This window comes from Bos taurus, chromosome 18 (genome assembly GCF_002263795.3).
Source record: "Bos taurus isolate L1 Dominette 01449 registration number 42190680 breed Hereford chromosome 18, ARS-UCD2.0, whole genome shotgun sequence".
NCBI lineage: Eukaryota > Metazoa > Chordata > Mammalia > Artiodactyla > Bovidae > Bos > Bos taurus.
The window spans coordinates 25,907,597-25,926,955 of NC_037345.1; the positions used below are offsets into that span (position 1 = coordinate 25,907,597).

The following is a 19,359-nucleotide window of genomic DNA, read 5'->3' on the forward strand; positions in this document are numbered from 1 at the left end:
CTGCAGACTGAGCAGCGGACAGAGAGAGAGGTCAGGACCCAGAGCGATCTCTGAAATGGGCACACGGAGGATGGCCGTGCCAGGAGGCTCCAAGGGAGCGGTCAAAGCGAGGCGAGCGGGCACGCAGCGTGGTCTGGGTGGGTACAATCTTTGCTCCTGTCCTGCCGGGCCCCGCCCCCGCACCCCGCCCCGAGGCGGTGCTAATTTGTGCCCCGCCCCCGGGAGAGCACTTCCGGCACAGAGGAATTCCGGGTGGGGTGAGATTGCCTGCCGGCTGTCTGTGCGGTCTTGAAGGTGGGTGCGGGGGTGCCTCATGAGTGCGGCGCCCCTCGTGGGCTACAGCAGCAGCGGCTCCGAAGATGAGGCCGAGGCCGGGGCCCGGGTTCGGCCGGGGGCTGAAGGCCGCAGTCGGTGAGGAGCGAGGAAGTCTTTCTGGGGAAGGGTGATTGGAGAGGGTCCGGGGCTGCTCGCGAGGGAAAGAAAAGGGGCACGGGGTGGGGGGAAGGAGGACCAGACAGAGCCTCGGTGTGCCCCCACCTGGCTGGGTCAAGGTTAGGAGGCAGGAAACGGGGTGGGTTTGGGTCCAGCCTCGGGCGCCGGCCCACTCTGTCTCCTGGTACGCACCACTGTACCACCATAGGTCTGTTTCCTCATTTGGAAAGTGTTTCTTTAATCTAATAAATATTCATGAAGTACTCGCTCTGCGCCAGGCTGGGAACTGGGGACTCAGCAGTGAGCAAAGTAGGAAGTCTCCTACTTTGTGGAGGAGCTTCGGTTGTTAATTGCCAGGCCTGGTACCTGCTGAGTGCTTTTCAAGCAGCACTTTCGTTCATCCCACTTTATGGATGAGGAAACGGGAGGTCCACAGAGAGCATATTACTTGCCTAAGACCACAGAGCTAGGAAGCGTCACTCTGGCTCAGGCCTGTCCAGTTCAGTTCAGTTTACTTGCTCAGTCGTGTCCGACTCTTTGCAACCCCATGAATCTCAGCACGCCAGGCCTCCCTATCCATCACCAACTCTCAGGATTTACCCAAACTCATATCTGTTGAGTCGGTGATGCCATCCAGCCATCTCATCCTCTGTCGTCCCCTTCTCCTCCTGCCCCCCTCCTGCCTCCACATATCGCCACCTGCTCTTTTGTTTCCGATGGGGACCAGGTTCCTAGAAAGTCTGCTTCCAGGAGTTGTTCACTGAGTCGTGTCCCATGCTTTACAATCCCATGGACTGCAGCACCCCAGGCTTCCCTGTCCTTCACTATCTCCCCAAGCTCGCTCAAACTCATGTCCATTGAGTCGGTGATGCCATCCAACCAACTCATCCTCTGTCATCCCCTTCTCCTCCCACCCTCAATCTTTCCCAGCATCAGGGTCTTTTTCAATGAATCAGCTCTTCACATCAGGTGGCCATAGTATTGGAACTTTAGCTTCAGCATTAGTCCTTCCAATGAATATTCAGGGTTGATTTCCTTTAGGATTGGCTGGTTTTATGTCCTTGCAGTCCAGGAGACTTTCAGGAGTCTTCTCCAGCACCACAGTTTGAAAGCATCAATTCTTCGGCACTCAGCCTTCTTTAACGTCCAACTCTCACATCTGTACATGACTACTGGAAAAATCTGGGAGACACCAATGAAAGAGTGTTGGGGAAAGAGCTTTGTGGTTATCTAATGGCACTTGGTGAGAAAAATCATGCAGAGTCACCCTGTACAAGGGGTTACAACTTTCCTCATGTGTACAGACAGAGAAAGTAGGAAGCTAACTGGGCTTATTTTCTTCTTTCCTCTTGCAGGGGCCAGAGCCCCCTTCCCGGCCAGAGGTTGCCAGTACCCGACAGTGTGCTGCACATGTTCCCCAGCACTGAGGAGGGGCCTGTGGATGATAGTGCAAAACACGGGGGCCGGGTGCGCACCTTTCCCCATGAGCGTGGCAACTGGGCCACCCATGTCTACATACCTTGTAAGTAATGCCTGAGAGACATGTGGCTGACACTGACAAGGTGCCTCTTATGGGAGGAAGCTGGCCCCAACCAGGAGGAAGCCAGAAACCTCAAGTTCTGACACTGGTAGTGAGAAAGAGATCAACTCAGCAGAGAGAGGGCAAGCTCTGGCTTCAAGTCCCACCCCACCCTAACCCTGATGAGTGAGTGGCAGGCAGAAAAAGCCCAGGCTTCAGAATCTGACCTCACTCCACTACCCATTACTCTGGGTGCCCTTAGTTAAGTTGCTAGACTTCTCAGATGCTTATTTCCTCAGCTTTTTTCAGTGTTGTGCCAATATATATATTTTATTTGTTAGAAAAGATGAGGGCATGCAGTTCTTCCTGAGCTTTCTCCATATGACACTACATGTTGGACAGCCTTCCTCTCATTACAGAAGGCAAGCTCATGATTATGGCTCCACAGTAACCCATCCTTGTGGAGAAGGCAATGGCACCCCACTCCAGTACTCTTGCCTGGCAAATCCCATGGACGGAGGAGCCTGGTAGGCTGCAGTCCACGGGGTTGCTAAGAGTCGGACAGGCCTGAGCGACTTCACTTTCACTTTTCACTTTCATGCATTGGAAAGGGAAATGGCAACCCACTCCAGTGTTCTTGCCTGGAGAGTCCCAGGGACAGGGGAGCCTGGTGGGCTGACGTCTATGGGGTCGTACAGAGTCAGACACGACTGAAGTGACTTAGCAGGTAGCAGTGGTCTTGAAAGTGGGGTATGTGCCCTGAGGGAGAGATCAAGGTGACCTCTTAGAAAGAAAAGCATTAAGACTTTTTAATGTATTTCTCTTTATCTCATCTTTTTAAGTTTCTACTCTTCAGAGTGTACATTTTATAACATAATTTTGCAGTGGAGCGCATGTTTGTAATTTATTAATAAATGTACATTGACTGTAGGTATGTGTGCAAGCTCGTTTGACTAATGGCACATGTGATCACAGTAGTTTGGATATCCCTGCTTTAGATGTGGACTTTGAGGACCCCTGCTTTCTCTGTCACATATTTCTCTTTTTACTCGAATTCTTTTCAAAAAGCATATGTATATATATGTATCAGTTCAGTTGCTCAGTCATGTCCACCACTTTGCATCCCCATGGACTGCAGCACACCAGGCCTCCCTGTCCATCGCCAGCTCCTAGAGCTTACTCCATTGAGTCAATGATGCCATCCAACCATCTCATCTTCTTTTGTCCCTTTCTCCTCCTGCCTTCAATCTCTGCCAGCATCAGGGTCTTTTCAAATGAGTCAGTTCTTTGCAACAGGTAGCCAAAGTATTGGAGTTTCAGCTTCCGCATCAGTCCTTCCAATGAATATTCAGGGTTGATTTCCTTTAGGGTGAACTGGTTGGATGTCCTTGGAGTCCAGGAGACTCTCAAGAGTCTTCTCCAGCACCACAGTTCAAAAGCATCAGTTCTTCGGCACTCAGCTTTCTTTATAGTCCAAGTCTCACATCCATACATGACTACTGGAAAAACCATAGCTTTGACTAGACGGACCTTTGTTGGCAAAGTAACGTTCCTGCTTTTTAATATGCTGTCTAGGTGGTCGTAACTTTTCTTCCAAGGAACAAGCTATATGTGTATTCTATAACCATAAACACATATTAAAATATGATTAGAATACATAGACATTGGCTGAGCTTCCCAGGTGGCTCAGTGGTAAAGAATCCACCTGCCAGTGCATGAGACGCAGGTTGGATCCCTGGGTCGGGAAGATCCCCTGGAGAAGGAAATGGCAACCTGCTCCAGTAGTCTTGCCTGGAAAATTCCACGGACAGAGGAGCCTGGCAGGCTACAGTCCATGGAGTTGAAAAGAGTCGGATGCGACTTAGCGACTAAACAACAACAAGATGCTGGCTGCTCTCAGAGTAACTTTCTCCTAAAACCTAGAGTAACAAAAGCCTTTCTCTGCTCCTGGCCATCATGTGGCCATCCTGCTAAGAGAATGGCCCACCCACTCCACTCTTCCCCTCCAGACGAAGCCCGGGAGGAGTTCCTGGACCTGCTTGACGCACTGCTGTGCCACGCGCAGACATACGTCCCCCGGCTGGTGAGGATGGAAGCCTTCCACCTCAGCCTGTCCCAGAGCGTGGTTCTGCGCCACCACTGGATCCTCCCCTTCGTGCAGGCTCTGAAAGACCGAGTGGCCTCCTTCCACAGGTGAGTGTCCCATGCTTCTGTCTGCCTCTCCTCTCCTTCCCCTCCAAGTTCCCATGGGGATGGACCTGTGGGATGGTGTTACCCCAGCAAGCAGGCCAGACCTAAAGGCTAGCACACTGAGTATCTCCTAGCGCTGTGCCCTGTACATGTCATCCTGTGTGACTTTGATGTATGAAACAGAACCCGTAAGATGTATATAGATAAGAAGAGATTTATTACAGGTGTTGGCTTATGCAGTTATGGAGGCCAAGAAGCCCACTATCTGCCATCTACAAGGAGAGAACCAGAAGAGCTGGTTGTGTAATTCAGTTTGATTTCAAAGTCCTAAAATAACAGGGGACTGGTGATGTAAGTCCTGATATGAGCCTGAAAGCCTGAAAACCAGGAGTGCTGATGTCAGAGGGTAGGAGAAAATGGATGTCTCAACTCATGCAGGGAAGGGGAGTTTGTCCTTCCTCGGCCTTTCTGTTCCGTTCAGGCCCTCAGCACCTTGGATAACACCCACCCGTTGAGGAAGGCCGTTTGCTTTACCCAGTTCATCAGTTCAAATGTTAGTCTTTCCAGAAACACCCTCACAGACAAACCCCAAGATAATGGCTTACCAGCTCTCTGGGCATCCCTTAGATCAGTCAGGTTAACACATAAAATTAACCATCACCAGTCTATCCCTTCTTGACTTGACACTTACATGCATCTTCTTAAACCACACTTAATCTCTAAATTAACACTACAACAAGGCCATAACTCTGCCTAACATAATACAACGTCCATTGTGCTCCTGAAAATGCACTAATCCCTTTCCCAGAAGCGGGGGTAAGGTTCTTGAGCAATGTTTTTGCTCTTCTAATCACCCCTAACTTGAATGCGTGCATGCGTGCTCAGTCATGTCCAACTCTTTGTAACCCTGTGGACTATAGCCTGCCAGGCTCCTCTCTACATGGCATTTCCCGGGCAAGAATACTGGAATGGGTTGCCATTTCCTCCTCCAGGGGATCTTCCCAACCCAGGGATCAAACCCATGTCTCCTGCATTGGCAGGTGGATTATTTTACCCCTGAGCCACCTAGGAAGCCCATAACTTGAATACCAATTAGCAACACTTAAATGCTAAAATAAAGTCATTCCATCTTATGTGATAAGGGAGTAAGAGAAGAAAACAAAGATATTTGCTTAATATATGTACAGGCAAATTTTGTTTTTTATGTTTCACCGATACAGCATTTTTTAATAAACTGAAGGTTTGTGGCAACCCTGCATTGAGCAAGTCTGTCAGCATCATGTTCCAGCATTTGCTCTTGTGTTTGTCATATTTCGGTAATTCTTGCAATATTTCAAACTTTCTCATTATCCTTATATTTGTCATAGTGATATTTGACATTATTATTGTAATTGTTTTGGGGTGCCAGGAGCCACACCCATATAAGAGGGCAGACAATTGATAAATGTGAATGTTCTGACCGCTCCACCGACCAGCCATTCCTCCGCATCTCTCTTCCTCCCCTTAGGCCTCCCTATTCCCTGAGATACAACAGTATTGAAATTAATAACCCTACACTAGCCTCTTAAGTGTTCAAGTGAAAGGAAGGGTCACACGTCTCTCACTTCAAATCAAAAGCCAAAAATGATTAAGTGAGGAAGGCATGTCAAAAGTGGAAGGAAACTGGAAGCTAGGCCTCTTGTCCCTGTTAGCCAAGTTGTGACTGAAAAGGGAAAGTTCTTGAAGGAAATCAGAAGTACTCCTCCAGCGAATGCAGGAATGGTAAAGCAAAAGAGCCTGGAGAAAGTTTTAGTGGTCTGGACAGATGATGAAACCAGTCACAGCATTCCCTTCAGCCAAAGCCTGATTCAGAGCAAGGCCCTAACTCTTCAATTCTGTGAAGGCTGAGAGGGGAGGAATCTGCAGAAAAGTCTGAAGCTGGCAGAGGTCGGTTCATGAAGTTTAATGTAAGAAGCCGCCTCCATAACATGAAAGTGTGAGATGAAGCTGCAAGTACTGATGTAGATGCTGCCGCAAATTACCCAGAAGATCTAGCTAAGATCATTAATGAAGGTGGCCACACCAAGCAACAGATTTTTCAGTGTAGCTGAAACAGCCTTCTATTGGAAGAAGATGCCAGCTAGGATTTTCATAGCCTGAAAGGGGGTGTCAGGGCTTAGCTTCACAGCTTCATAGAACAGGCTAATTCTCTCGTTAGGGGCTAATACAGCTGTTGATTTTAAGTTTAACCCAATGCTCATTTGCTATTTCAAAAATCCTAGGGCCCTTAAGAATTATGCTAAATCTACTCTGCTGATGCTCTATTAATGTAACAACAAAGCCTGGATGACAGCACATCTGTTGACAGCTTGGTTTACTGAATATTTCAAGCCCATTGTTGAGACAGCCAGCTCAGAAGAAAGATTCCTATCAAAATATTACTGCTCAGTAACAATGCACCAGGAGACCCAAGAGCTCTGATGGAGATGGACAGATGAGGTCAGTGTCGTTTCTCTGTTGCTAACACAACATACATTCTGCAGTCCATGGATCAAGGGCTAAATTTCAACCCTCAAGTCTTATTTAAGAAATATGTTTCATTTAGGTTATAGCTGCCAAAGGTAATAATTCCACTGATGGATCTGGGCAAAGTCAATTGAAAACCTCTGGAAAGGATTCACCATTCTAGATGCCATTAAGAACATTTGTGATTCATAGGAAAAGGTCAAAATACCAACATACACGGGAGTGTGGAAGAAGTTGATTCCAGTCCTCATGGGTGACTTTGAAGAGGGCAAGACTTCAGTGGAGGAAGTAACTGCAGATGTGATGGAAGAAGCAAGACAGCTAGAATTAGAAGTGGAGCCTCACGATGGGAGTGAGTTGCTGCCATCTCATGATAAAACTTTAATGGCTGAGGAGCTTCTTACGGCTGAGCAGAGAACGTGGCTTCTTGAGACGGAATCTACTTCTGGTGAAGATGCTATGAAGATGGTTGAAATGACGACCAAGGATTTAGAATATTACATAAACTTAGTTGATAAAGCAGTGGCAGGGTTTGAGAGGATTGATTCCAATTTTGAAAGAAGCTCTCCTGTGGATAAAGTGCCACTAAACAGCATTGCAATGCATGCTACAGAATAATTGTTCATGGAAGGAAAAGAAGGTTGATGGCGCAAACTTCGTTTGCCTTATTGTCTTATTCTAAGAAATTGCCTTCACCACCCCAGTCTTCAGCAACTACCACCTTGACCAGTCAGCAGCCATGTACACTGAGCCAGGACCCTCCACTAGCAAAGAGATTATGACTCACTGAATGCGCAAATGATGGTTAGCAGGTTTTAGTAATAAAGTATTTAAAAAATTATGTAGATTGTTTCTTTAGACATAATGCCTTTGCATGCTTAGTTGACTGCAGTGTAGTATAGACATAACTCTTATATGCACTGAAAAGCCAAAAAATTGTGACTCACTTTATTGCTGCTACTGCTAAGTTGCTTCAGTCGTGACCGACTCTGTGCGACCCCATAGACAGCAGCCCACTAGGCTCCTCTGTCCCTGGGATTCTCCAGGCAAGAGTACTGGAGTGGGTTGCCATTTCCTTCTCCAATGTGTGAAAGTGAAGTTGCTAAGTCGTGCCAGGCTCTTAACGACCCCATGGACTGCAGCCTACCAGGCTCCTCCCTCCATGGGATTTTCCAGGCAAGAGTACTGGAGTGGGTGCCATCGCCTTCTCCATACTTTATTGCAGTATTCACTTTATTGCCGTGTTCTAGATCCAAACTCACAGTGTCCCCGAGGTGTCCGGTATTTATACTCACAGATGTATTCATAAAATAAGGAAATTCTCATGATAATTACAGTCCTCATTTCTGTAACTGGTCACGTGGTCACAGCTGATATTTACAGCTACCTTCCACTTCCTAGCTCTCTATTCCCTTTGCCTTTGGCAAGCACCTCAGGTGGTTATGGTTCTTTACCTGGGGTGGTGACCCAAACCTTTATTCCTGAAGGATCAGGGCCATTACTAGTCCTGCCTGGGTTGGTTGGTGTACTTTTCCGCTGGCCTGAGTCAGTGGGCATGGTTAATACTAAAAGATCTAACAGCAGGTCTTCTATATCCCAGGCACCCTCTGCCTTATCTCCATCATGGAGTTCTAGTCCAGTTTCCCCTTGGTAGTCAGGATCAAGGACCCCAGCCAACACTGGAACTCTTTGTTGATTCAAAGGTACAGGAGCCCAAAGTGGCAAGTCTTTTTTTTTTTTTTAATATTATTTATTTGGCTGTACTGTGTCTTAGTTGCAGCATGTAGGATTAGTTCCCCAACCAGGGATCAAACCCTGGCTCCCTGCATTGGGAGTGTGAAGTCTTAGCCACTGGACCACCAAGGTGGCAAGTCTCAACTTCCAGTTCAATGAAAGCACTATGTCTCCTATGGGAAGTATTCCTCCCTCTGGAACTGAGACCTCTGGGCTACCAGAGCATGAAGTTGTGGGAACAGAAAGTAAACATTTTGCTAATAGATCACTCATATTAGCGGTTCCACTCCCATTTCCACCCCTTGATTCCTGGCCCTGTGAATCCTGGCTACGGGAGAATCAGCACCATATATGTCTGTTGATTCAGAGCAGATACAGATAGCGTGGGTTCTGTTATAGAATAAAGTACATGAAAAGTGTTAATCACTCAGTTGTGGTTGACTCTTTTCAACCCCATGGACTGTAGCCTGCTAGGCTCCTCTGTCCATGGAATTTTCCAGCAAGAATATCAGAGTGGGTTACCATTCCTTTCTCCAGGGGATCTTCCCAACCCAGGAGTCAAAGCTGGGTCTCCCGAGTTGCAGGTGGATTCTTTACCATCTAAGCAACCAGGGAAGCCCAAGAATACTGGAGTGGGTAGCCTATCTCTTCTCCAGGGGATCGTCCCAACCCAGGAATCTAACCCAGGTTTCCCGCATTACAGGCAGCTTCTTTACCATCTGAGCTACGTGGGAAGCCCCCTGTTGTTGCTTAGCCGGGGTCAGAATTGTCTTTTTTTTTAACCTACAAGGAAAAAATTGGCCCTTAAGTCATCTATTAACACCAACCTGATGATGTCTTTCTCAGTTCCCATCAGTAAAGCTGAAATAGTCTCAAATTGCTTATCAAAATCAACTGTTCTTAATAAAGTAAAATTTTTACTAGCATCTGAATGAAGCTCTGGGTTACCTGGACTCAGCGATTATTTAAGCTCTTGTATTCTAGGATTGAGTTTACCACCTGTATAACAGGGCAACAATACTACACGTGAAATGAGTTAACTATAGTTTCAAAGTGATGTTTCTTTAATATAAACTGTTTTCTCTAAAAATATTTTCCTTATCATTTTTCCTGAAATGTGGTTCTTCTGAATTTCAGATTCTGCTTTACCACCGACCAGGTAAAGATTTACACCAATCAAGAGAAAACCAGGTGGGTCTCCCTGCTCTGCCCCCAGTTGTTCCCAGAAGAGGATTCTTTGCAGTAAAGACTTGAGGAGGCCTTGTCTGTCTCATTTTTTGGTTTGTTTGTGTTTTAACCAGCTCTATGACTACCAAGGCAGTTGTCCCCAAATCTGAACCTTTCATTAAGAAAAATAACTCCAGGAGCATAAGAGGAGGAGCAGAGGTAGAGAATAACATCTTGGTTTAGTGGGGAAAGCCTGAGACAAAAAAACCCTGGGTGCCTGCCCAGCTGTCTCCAATTTAACGTTGAGCTCATACCTTCAACCTCTGTGACCTGCCATTTCCAAGCTGTCACAGGCATGCCCTGACACATCTATCAGTGGGCAGTTGTGAGGCTCAAATGAACTGAACGAGTTTTATAAAAGCATTCAAGGATGAGATGAACAAAAGAAATTGTTATTAACAAGGCTTCAAAGCAAACGTCCTTGTCAGATCCACTCACTGAGTTGCTTCTGCTCTCAGCACCTCTGAGAGGACAGCTCATTCCTTCATTCTGCAAAATTGGTTCAGCACGTCCTGGTGCCAGAGACTTGCTGTACACTGCAGGTCAGCAATGAAAAGGTCAGCACAGTCCTTGCTCTTTGGGGTCTCACGTTCTGCAGGGGGAGATAAACAAGGAAATGAGACTCTTAGAAACTACTGTGATATGAGTCTGGATCATGCAGCCAAGGACGCCCCTAGGGAGCTGGCATTTGCCAGTGACCTAAGGATGAAAAGTAATGAGCCTTGGGAAACGATACTGAGAGAGCCTCCAAGCAGAGGACACAGCCGAGGAGGTGGTCTAAGGAGGAAGGAGCCTGGCTTGTTTGAGGAGGCCAATGAAGCGGAACCCAGGGAGCAAGTGGGAGAGTGGGAGGAGATGAGTCAGTCTGGGTTAGCTCCTACCGGGCCTTCAAGGTCAGGGTCAGGAGTTTTCAGGGTCACGGAAGCCACTGGAGGGATCTGCACAGAGACGTGATCCAACTTACGTTTGTAACTGCCGGTCTGGCCCAATCGTGTCTGTGGCTCCCACATGGAGACAAGATGTAAAGGAGGTTGGATGCAGGGAGAGAGAGAGGAGACAGGTGTCACCATCCAGGTGAGGCGCCGAGGGTGTCCTGACTCAGGATGATGGCAGTGCAAGGGCCAAGAAGCAGACGTATTCCTGATACGCTGCAGAGAGAATCAACCAGAATCATCAGTGAGTCGGATCTATGCACAGTAAGGGGAAGAACCAAAGTAGATGCCTGGACTTGGGGTTTGAACAGCTGGGTAAATAAATGGTCCCACTTCCCGAGTTTGGAAACACCTGTGGGAGGAAAATCGGTTTTGCTTTGTTCCCAGTAAACGTTGCCACTGATGATATCCCCGGGTACCCATGGGTGGAAGAGGTACATACACAGTCAAGCAGACAGGAGAGGTGCCAGCCAGAGATGGAAATGTGGGAGCCATCGGGCTGTGTGATACTGAAACCAGGGCTGGGGTGGGGGCCAGGGCACACAGAGCACATCAAAGGCCTGAGGGCTGGGCTCTGCAACCCTTGACCATTTAGAGGCTGGAAAGAACAGAGGGCAGCAGAGGAGACTGAACCGGAGGCCAGAGGCAGGGTCACACCAGGACTGTGTAGTGGGTGGTCTCTTGGAGCCAAGAGGAAAAAAATGGGTTTCAGGGAGAGAGGAACCAGCTGTGTCAGACCCTGCTGAGAGGCCAAGGTGAGGCCGGAGAAGTGTCCATCAAGTGCAGTAACCCGGAGGTGGGCGGCAGCTTTGATGCGAGCTGGCTGAAGATGGCGGGGCGGGAGAGACAGCAGAGGGAGACAGAGCATCTGAACATCAAGTCTAACTGAGGATGGAATGAAGACTGGCTGAGAACTCGGGTTCAAAGGAGGGGTTTTAAGGATGAGAGAGTCCAGTGGTTAAGACACTGAAGTTCCACTGCAGGAGGCACGGGTTTGATCTCCAGTGGGGGGAACTAAGATCCCACATGCTGTGCTGCGGGGCCAAAAATAAATAAGAGAATAAAGATGAGAGTGTGCTACTGGGAGGGAGTCAGTGCCAGAGAGGGAAGCCCTGGAGAAGGACCCACCTGGGAGCGATGATGGTGAGCCTGGCTACAGAAGCATTGGGTCCGTAGACTTGGCAGCGGCAGATGATGATGGTCCTTCAGGGGATCTTAGACCCTAGGGAAAGAGGGGAGGTGTGTGGTTAGAGCTAGGGGAGGATGGGAGAGCCAGCTGGGAGAGCAGGGTAGTGAACTGAGTTCATGACCCAGACCTCCCGGCTTCCTTCTGTCGCATCCTCTGCCCTCCTCACGGCTGGTTTACATTCTCAGCGGCCGTGTCTCACACCGGTGTTGTCTCCACTGCTGTCTCCCCCCAGGACCTTTGTTGGGCTCGAGGTCACCTCAGGGCACGCCCACTTCCTGGACCTGGTTGCAGAGGTAGACAGGGTCATGGAGGAGTTTGACCTCAGCACTTTCTACCAGGTAATCAACGGGCGTCATTTTTCCTCTCCACCAACCCATCTCTAATGGCAATAAATCCAGCTTAAAGAAACCCTTGCAGAGCCCTCCAGAACTTTCCCAGGGGAAGCGTCCATTCGCCTGGCCCTCAGATGACCCACACCCCTGGGGAGTTGAGGGTCTGATGTTGGGTCAGATATTGCCCTGCCAAAGTCCAGCATTTCTTACAAATCTTCTGTTATCTCTTCAGTATGCTCGACGAGATCTGTGCCTTTGATTCTGATGTATCCATGCTTATCTTTATATTTTTTAAGAAGTAGCTTTCCCTAGTATTTTTTAGTCACATCGACACTCCAGATAGTGTCAAAGCTTCACATCCCTTCCTGTGCCTTACCCCGTGCCCTCCAGGGGAACTTGAACCTACCCAAGTTGAATGTTATGGGTTTAAAGGGCCGGTGGTTTTGCTTGATATATTCTTTTAAAGTCATGCTGTGATATAGAAGTATGAATTTGAATGGAGATAATTTACAGTTTAATCATAATTTTAGATATTTCAGGTTTTGTTCACCTTAAAAAGTATGTCATCTATTGAAATGTTTCACATCAGAAAACATTAAATCTGGGACATGGGTTCTCTTCCATGTCCCAGATGTAAGGACTCAATGTTATGACATGTAAAGGAGAGCCTCTGAGAACAGGACTGTCTTAGCTCAGGCTGCCATAGCCAGATACCAGAGACTGGATGACTTAAACAATAGAACTTTATTTTCTCGCAATTCTGGAGCCTAGAAGCCTGAAACCAAGGTGCCATCATGGTCAGTTTCTGGTGAGGCCTCTTTTCTTGGCTTATCGATGGCCATCTTCCCATCATGTCCTCATTCGATGGAAAGAGAGAGGGAGGAGCCATCTGCCGCCTCTTATGTGGGCACTAACCCCCTCACGAGGGCTCCACCTTCATGACCTCAGCTAAACCCAGTTATCTCCCAAGGGCCCCTTCTCCAAATACCATCACCTTGGGGATTAAGACTTTAATATATGAATTGGGATGGGGGGGAGGGGAACACACAATTCAGTCCATAGCAAGGACTAGCCCAGGGCTATTGTATCTATCCGTGGAGGCACCTGGGATCAACACCAAGGATCTAGTCTCCGTGGATCAGGTCAGGGATCCAGTAGGGATACTGGGACAACTCTCGTCGCGGAGCTCTTGTGACATCTGCCACGGCATCCAGGTGACCACCTGCCTCCCTGCTGTTCCTCTGCAGGACCCCTCCTTCCACATCAGCCTGGCCTGGTGTGTGGGTGACGCGCGTCTCCAGATGGAAGGGCCGTGCCTGCAGGAACTACAGGTGAATTCCTGGCACGAGAGCCGGGCAGGTGCTGAACTCCGGAAGTAAAGCTGTGGAAGGTGGGGGATGGGAAGGGGGCTGACAAACCCTGAGGATTAGGCCCACAAACTGGAATCCCTGGGAGATAACTGGCCTGGCCAGAGAGACCCACACCTCCTGCTGCTCCTCTCAGCGCAGTCTCAGACCAGCGGCAGGGCACCACCTGGGAGCTTATTAGCGACACCCACTCTCTCGCCCCAACCCAGACCTAAGGAGTCAGAAGTTAACAAGATGTCTGGGGATTTGTGTGCACGTTAAAACTGGAGATGCCCTGCCGGAGAACACTGATCTCAGAGGACGCTGCCAACTTCCCTTCAAGTCCACAGCCCCTCACCCAGAGGTCAAAGGCTCGGGTGCTCACAGGGGCCCGGCAGGGGCTGGAAATGAGTGAAATGTGCCAGGTGTCCAGAACGTCCATCCTCACAGCCTTTCTCATCTTGTGATAAGTAGGGGGTAACTTTCACTTTCCCGTCAGTGCCCTCAGAGGAGCTGATACCTCTCGGAAAGGAGACGGTGGGGAGTTGCTGTGTAGGAATGTGGACCTTGTGTTGCAAGCACTTGTTTTTCAAGAAAAGCCAGAAACCTAGATTTTTTTTTTTTTTTTTTTATGTGTAATCACCCTATTTTCAAATGTTGGCCACCAGTATGTATTTTTTAAGAAAATATTGTTTGAGCCAAAGGAAACACATGCAGGCAGGAGACAGCCCCTGGACCATTATCAGGTAGCCACGTCTGTTCTTGGCCTGATCACGCTGGAGGCGGCAAGGAGCTCTGGGCTCCGGCTCCAGCAGACCCAGGTCCCAAGCCTGGTTTTATTGGATTCTATGATCCAGGACTCTGAGCATCCATTTCCTCGTCTGCCAAGGTGGGATGATAGTACTGACCTCACAGAATAGCAGAGCTGATTAGACAAGGTAGCCTAACCTGTGAAGGATTTCGGTAGGCTGGCTTTGTTCGCAGTGCCGTCTGGGTCCCTGATTCCTCTTAACGCAACTGTCCTCTCCTGGCTCCTGCTTTTAAGGGAATCGTGGATGAGTTTGAAGACTCCGAGATGCTGCTGCGTGCATACGCTGAGCAGATTCGCTGCAAGTCTGGGAACAAATTCTTCTCGATGCCTTTGAAGTGAGCACCAGAGGCCCTCATTGTCTTGGGCCCCTCTGCAGCCAGACAGAGATGGAAGAACCCACTCAGATCGCTGGGGATGCTGCCAGCCCTCCACTGGGGGGCCTGGCTGGAGGAGGCACAGCTGCTCTGGGTGCTCTCTGGGAGCTGGTTCTCTTGGCCCCTTTGAGTTGCAGGTCAGGTACCACTGCATTGTAGTCTTTCCCAGAAATCACCAGTAGAGGGCAGCCTGGGCTTCCTAGTTCTAGGTCTGTGGTGGTTATGCAAAAAAGCAAAACAAAACAAAAAATGGGGGTCACCTGGTGAGCCCACCCGTACTCAGCCAGTACCCCCATGGTAGTCCCGCCAACAAATGGCCCTTCCCCCACACCCCCTTGGGCTGTCTGCATTTGGATGCCATTGGCCCCCAGACAAGGGCTTTTTGAAGCCATCATGCCCTGTCTCATCTCTGCTCAGGCCTGACAAAGGGTGCTTCCACGGGCCTGTCATGCTCCCTCCTTGAAGCGGTGTCGCTTTTATTTATTTATTTTTAGTCTCACCCCCTCCTATGCCAGTGGAGGCCATCTCAGGGCCAAGGCCCAGGGTGCTAATTTGCGGTTTAGCATCAGTTTTCTCCATTCCTTCCTCCCACTCACCCCCAGCCAGGTGCCTGGGAGACTTGAGCAGATGTTTCATCTTGGCCTGACTGGTGGCTTTAAGCCAGGCCTCCAACGCTCTGACCTCTGGCTTCCCATCAGCTTCCCAAAGAAACCAAGAGGCGCCTTCCTGAGGCAGAGCTCTCTTTCTGCCGCCTCCGGCTGCCTGCTGCGGCCTGCGGGCGTTCCGGGGGCACTCAGAGGAAGGGCCAGGGCTTGCACAGGGGTTTTTGTTTTCCTTGAGCCCTCAGCAGAGCCAAGGGCCAGTCCTCTCTCCAGCGGCCACCTGTATTTCTAGTGATGGCGGAAGAGACACTTTTATGTTTTAGTTTTAAATTATGTTCAGCAAATAAAACTTAGGATTTTTATTTTGGACTCTGTTTTGGACTGCTTCTGTTCAACCAGGTGCAAAGATGACTTTCCTCTGCCCCCATCTTCTCTAGCCTGCTTCATGGTGGGAATGCACTCTTGGGAGTCTCCCTTATGACCTCTTAAGGTGGCCATGAGAAGCCTTGACGATGCATCAGTACAGGGTGCGGGCACCTGGCCTGCCAGGACTGCTCGCCAGAGCTGGGTACCTGGACCAAGATATAAGCACAGACATCTAGACACGAACCTGCTGTGACACTTCCGGAGTCCTTTCTAGAACCCTCTCATCTCTTCCTCCCAGGAACCCCCTGGAGAGTAAACCAGGTAGGAGTGATTATTCTGCTTTTCCAGAAAAGCAGGTTCCATGAATTGTCACATGAGAAGTCAGACAAGGCCCTAACCTTAGTGCTGTCCTTTGCAGCCTGCCAGGCCTGCTCTCCCTGCTCCAGCCCAGACCACCCCCTCTCCCCTGGGAAGGATGTGGGGAGAAGGGGGCCTGTGGCTCTGGTTCCCACTCTCCTTCCTACACCTCTGAACCTCCCTCCTGGCCTCTTCGTGAGGCCAGCTCCCAATCACCACCCTGGAGAGACCCAGGAAATCACATTCTGTGCCTTCTTCCCCAAGCCCTCTGCATGGAGCTGCTGATTCAACCAGGATTGGCCAGTCAGGTCTGCTGGCTTTTGAGGTCACACGGGCTGGAGAGGGAGATGCAGGCCAGCCTTCCTGGCAATTCTGCTGTGCAGCCAGCGCTTACTGACACCTGCTCTGTGCCAGCCCCTGACCTGGGCAGCTAAATGAATCAGCCTCCTCCAACCCACTGGATGCTAATGAGGGGGTGGGGCTGACACGGTGCAGAGAATACCCATTCCCATCTGGGAGATGCAAGCAAAACCACCCAATTTCCTGCAGGTTCCAATTTCAGGATAGTGACCAGCATCTCACAAGGCAGGTATTGAGGGCGTGGACCACCTGATCCTCATCAGGGCCCTGGAGCCTCCATCTCAGGCACTCCTTCTTCCTGGGAGGGCCCCCCTCAGCCCCCACCCCCACCCCCCATGTCATGTAGCATCACCATTAACAAACCCAGGGGGACTGATTGACCGACCGGCCCCCTGGGGGAGGATGTGGTGCAAGGATGGAATTAGAGTGCGGCATCTTTGAGAGATGGGCCAAGATCAATAACTGGCTCTTCCAGGGAGAATGGAGGTGGTGATGGAGGAAGCAGGAGATTCACCGAGGGGGGAGGGGTGACGGGCAGCAGGGCTTGGCGGGCTCCCAGACGCTGAGCGCGCCGCTGGAGAGGCTGCGATCGGGCGCCGCGCTGACAGTGCAGAAGCAGCTGGGGCTCTTCCATAAGAGGAGATGTGTTCAGGAGACAGGAGGCGAGACCAGAGCCAGCTGGGGTCCACCCCTCAGCAGGCCGGCTCGGAATAAAGACACGCTCTCGAGGGGGGGTTTATCACACCAGGGAGGGTGCAAAATCAACACATCTGTCCTTAGATGTTCCCCACAGGGCAGGGAAATCATCATCTCCCGGCCTGTTTGGCCCCCTTCCACCTGGCACTCTCCGGTCTCTCCACACGCCTCTCCAGACCACCCCAGCTTTGTTTCCAAGGAAGAGGGAAATTACCCCAGCTTGTTTGTTTATTCCCAGTCTCGGTACCAGGAGCCCCAAGGGGCCTGCAGCAGGGCGGCCTTGGGTTGGGGGTGGGGGGCTCCGGGCCTGCCTCCAACCCACCCTGCCTTTCCTTTACTGAAGGAGGGGTCTTGGCCTCTACCTGAGCCAGAACCTGCCTTTTACAAATAAGGAGGTTGACCCCAAAAGGGGAGATCACCTGCTCAAGATGGCCCAGTAAATAAATAAAAAGTTTTAAGAAGGTTACCCAGTAAGTAAATTTGTGCTGGGCCGGAACCCCTGGCCTGGCTTTGGATCCAGAGCTATTTGTATAACCTCTCACACTCCAGCAGGGTCTCAGAATGAAACTGTGCTGTGAAATGAGGTGTCTGGGATTTAATTAAAAAAGACTCCGGGACAAAAATGAGGGGAGGGTTAGGGGCTAGATGAAAAGATTGAGGCAAGATATGGGTGGTGTTTCAAAGCTGGGTGACTGAGAATAGATAGATGTATATATATAACTGAGTCACTTTGCTGTGCACCTGAAATTAACATGACACTGTTAATCAACTATACTCCAATTTAAAAAAAAACAACAACTGGGTGACTGAAAGGTTGGAGTTCACAGGGCTCAGTCCCACTGGTCCCCTCAGGCCTCGGGGTCTGGCCAGAGCCACAGAACTGCAGACCCCTGTGATGGGTGCAGGTACAAACCCACCTTGGAGCCCTGAGGTACCTGTAGGGGCCAAAACCAGTCACTAGAGAGAAAACAGCGACCAGCCCTGACTGTGGGTAAGCAGACAGCACTGCTTACGGTTCCTGGGCTCCCATCCTTACTAGGTACCCCTAAAAGCAAGCCTTTTTTTTTTTTATTTTGCCAATTGTGAATAAATATTATGAAAGATTGCAGTGCAATCAGTTAAATGGAGACAACCCTGTTGTCCATTTCTGATGACTACACTACATTTCCCAGAAGGAAATTTCAAAGTGAAAACTTTAGAAATCCATTTCCCAAATGAGGGGCCCTACACAAAAGGTCGTGGAAATGGATGAAATTGTCCCCTTTGTCCAAACCTCGACTTCTTTTCCCTCAGGATGCTCTGTTCAACACCAGGTAATGTCCACCGTCGGTGCTGACCAAGATTCGGTGCTTGACCAAACTTCAGTCACGTTCTCCTGAACCCTCTCCCTAACAAGGAACAGAGACTGAGTTAGAACCCCAGGTTTCTCTGTTTGTAAATGGAAAGGCACCATGTTCGAGAACATAGGGGCTTCTTGGGACTTCCCTGGGGATCCGGTGGCTGAGACTCCGTGTTCCCAACGCTGGGGTCCTGGGTTCCATCCCTGATCAGGGAACTAGATCCCACATGCCACATCTAAGAATGAAGATGGACGATCTCAACCGCCACAACTAAGACCCGGTGCAGCCAAATTAATTAATTTAAAAAAAAAAAAAAAGCATTAGTTAAAAAAAAATAAACATGGGGGCTTGTTGATTGACTGAAACTGTCTTCATATTTCTGTGGACCACACACTTCTATGGCCCTAGTACTGTCTGTTTTCACTGATAATACTTTACCCGAAACTCTAGAGCTAACACAGCCCCTCTTGGGGTTCCTGGAATCTGTTCAAATTAGTCTACCTAAGGGGAAGCCCTAGGGCAAAACAGAACTCAAATTTCTGATGCACAATGGTCCACTTTTTTCACTTGCTATGAAGAAGCCAAAAAGCAGCTGATTCAAACTATTGAAGTTCTTCAACAATGTCTTCGGAAAATATTTTCTGACCCAGTAAACCCCATAGACCCCTTTACAGTGCCCGAGTCCCCACTTCCAGCTATGATATCTGTCCTTCTCCCCAAAATGTCCTTCACCAGCAGCGGACATGGGTTTGATCCCTGGTCCGGGAAGATTCCACATGCGATGGGGCAAATAAGCCCATGCGCCACAACTACCAAAGCCTGTGTGCCAAGAGCCCACATCCCACAATAAGAGAAGCCACGGCAGTGAGAAGCCTGTGTGCCAAGAGCCCACACCCCACAATAAGAGAAGCCACGGCAGTGAGAAGCCTGTGCACCAGGAGTAGAGAGTAGCCACCGCTTGCCACAACTAGACAAAGTCTATGCATAGCAAGGAATACCCAGTGCAGCCAAAAATAAATAGTGTTGTTTTTTGTTTTTTAACTTTCC

General features: G+C 49.5%; 1 protein-coding gene across 3 annotated transcripts; it reads left to right on the forward strand.

Moving 5' to 3' along the window:
- The first annotated feature begins 63 nt into the window (after window positions 1-63).
- Window positions 64-15,562, forward strand: USB1 (U6 snRNA biogenesis phosphodiesterase 1). Of its 3 annotated transcripts, none has more exons than XM_005218530.5 (7): window positions 64-137; window positions 1,788-1,954; window positions 3,961-4,144; window positions 9,518-9,571; window positions 11,961-12,066; window positions 13,308-13,391; window positions 14,452-15,562. In XM_005218530.5, exons 2-7 carry the CDS (start codon window positions 1,843-1,845, stop codon window positions 14,554-14,556), a joined length of 645 nt encoding a protein of 214 aa, XP_005218587.1. In that variant the 5' UTR covers window positions 64-137; window positions 1,788-1,842; the 3' UTR covers window positions 14,557-15,562. The 3 variants fall into 3 exon arrangements, with proteins under 3 accessions (XP_005218587.1, XP_010812767.1, NP_001068945.1); XM_010814465.4 differs by lacking the exon at window positions 64-137 and adding an exon at window positions 226-294; NM_001075477.2 differs by lacking the exon at window positions 64-137 and adding an exon at window positions 260-411.
- Window positions 15,563-19,359: the final 3,797 nt, after the last annotated feature.

Coding starts and splice junctions, on each gene's coding strand:
- USB1 (NM_001075477.2), top strand. CDS start 314: ATGAGTGCGGCGCCCCTCGTGGGCTACAGCAGCAGCGGCTCCGAAGAT. Junction 1,955..3,960: donor CACCCATGTCTACATACCTT/GTAAGTAATGCC, acceptor CTTCCCCTCCAG/ACGAAGCCCGGGAGGAGTTC. Junction 9,572..11,960: donor ACCAATCAAGAGAAAACCAG/GTGGGTCTCCCT, acceptor GTCTCCCCCCAG/GACCTTTGTTGGGCTCGAGG.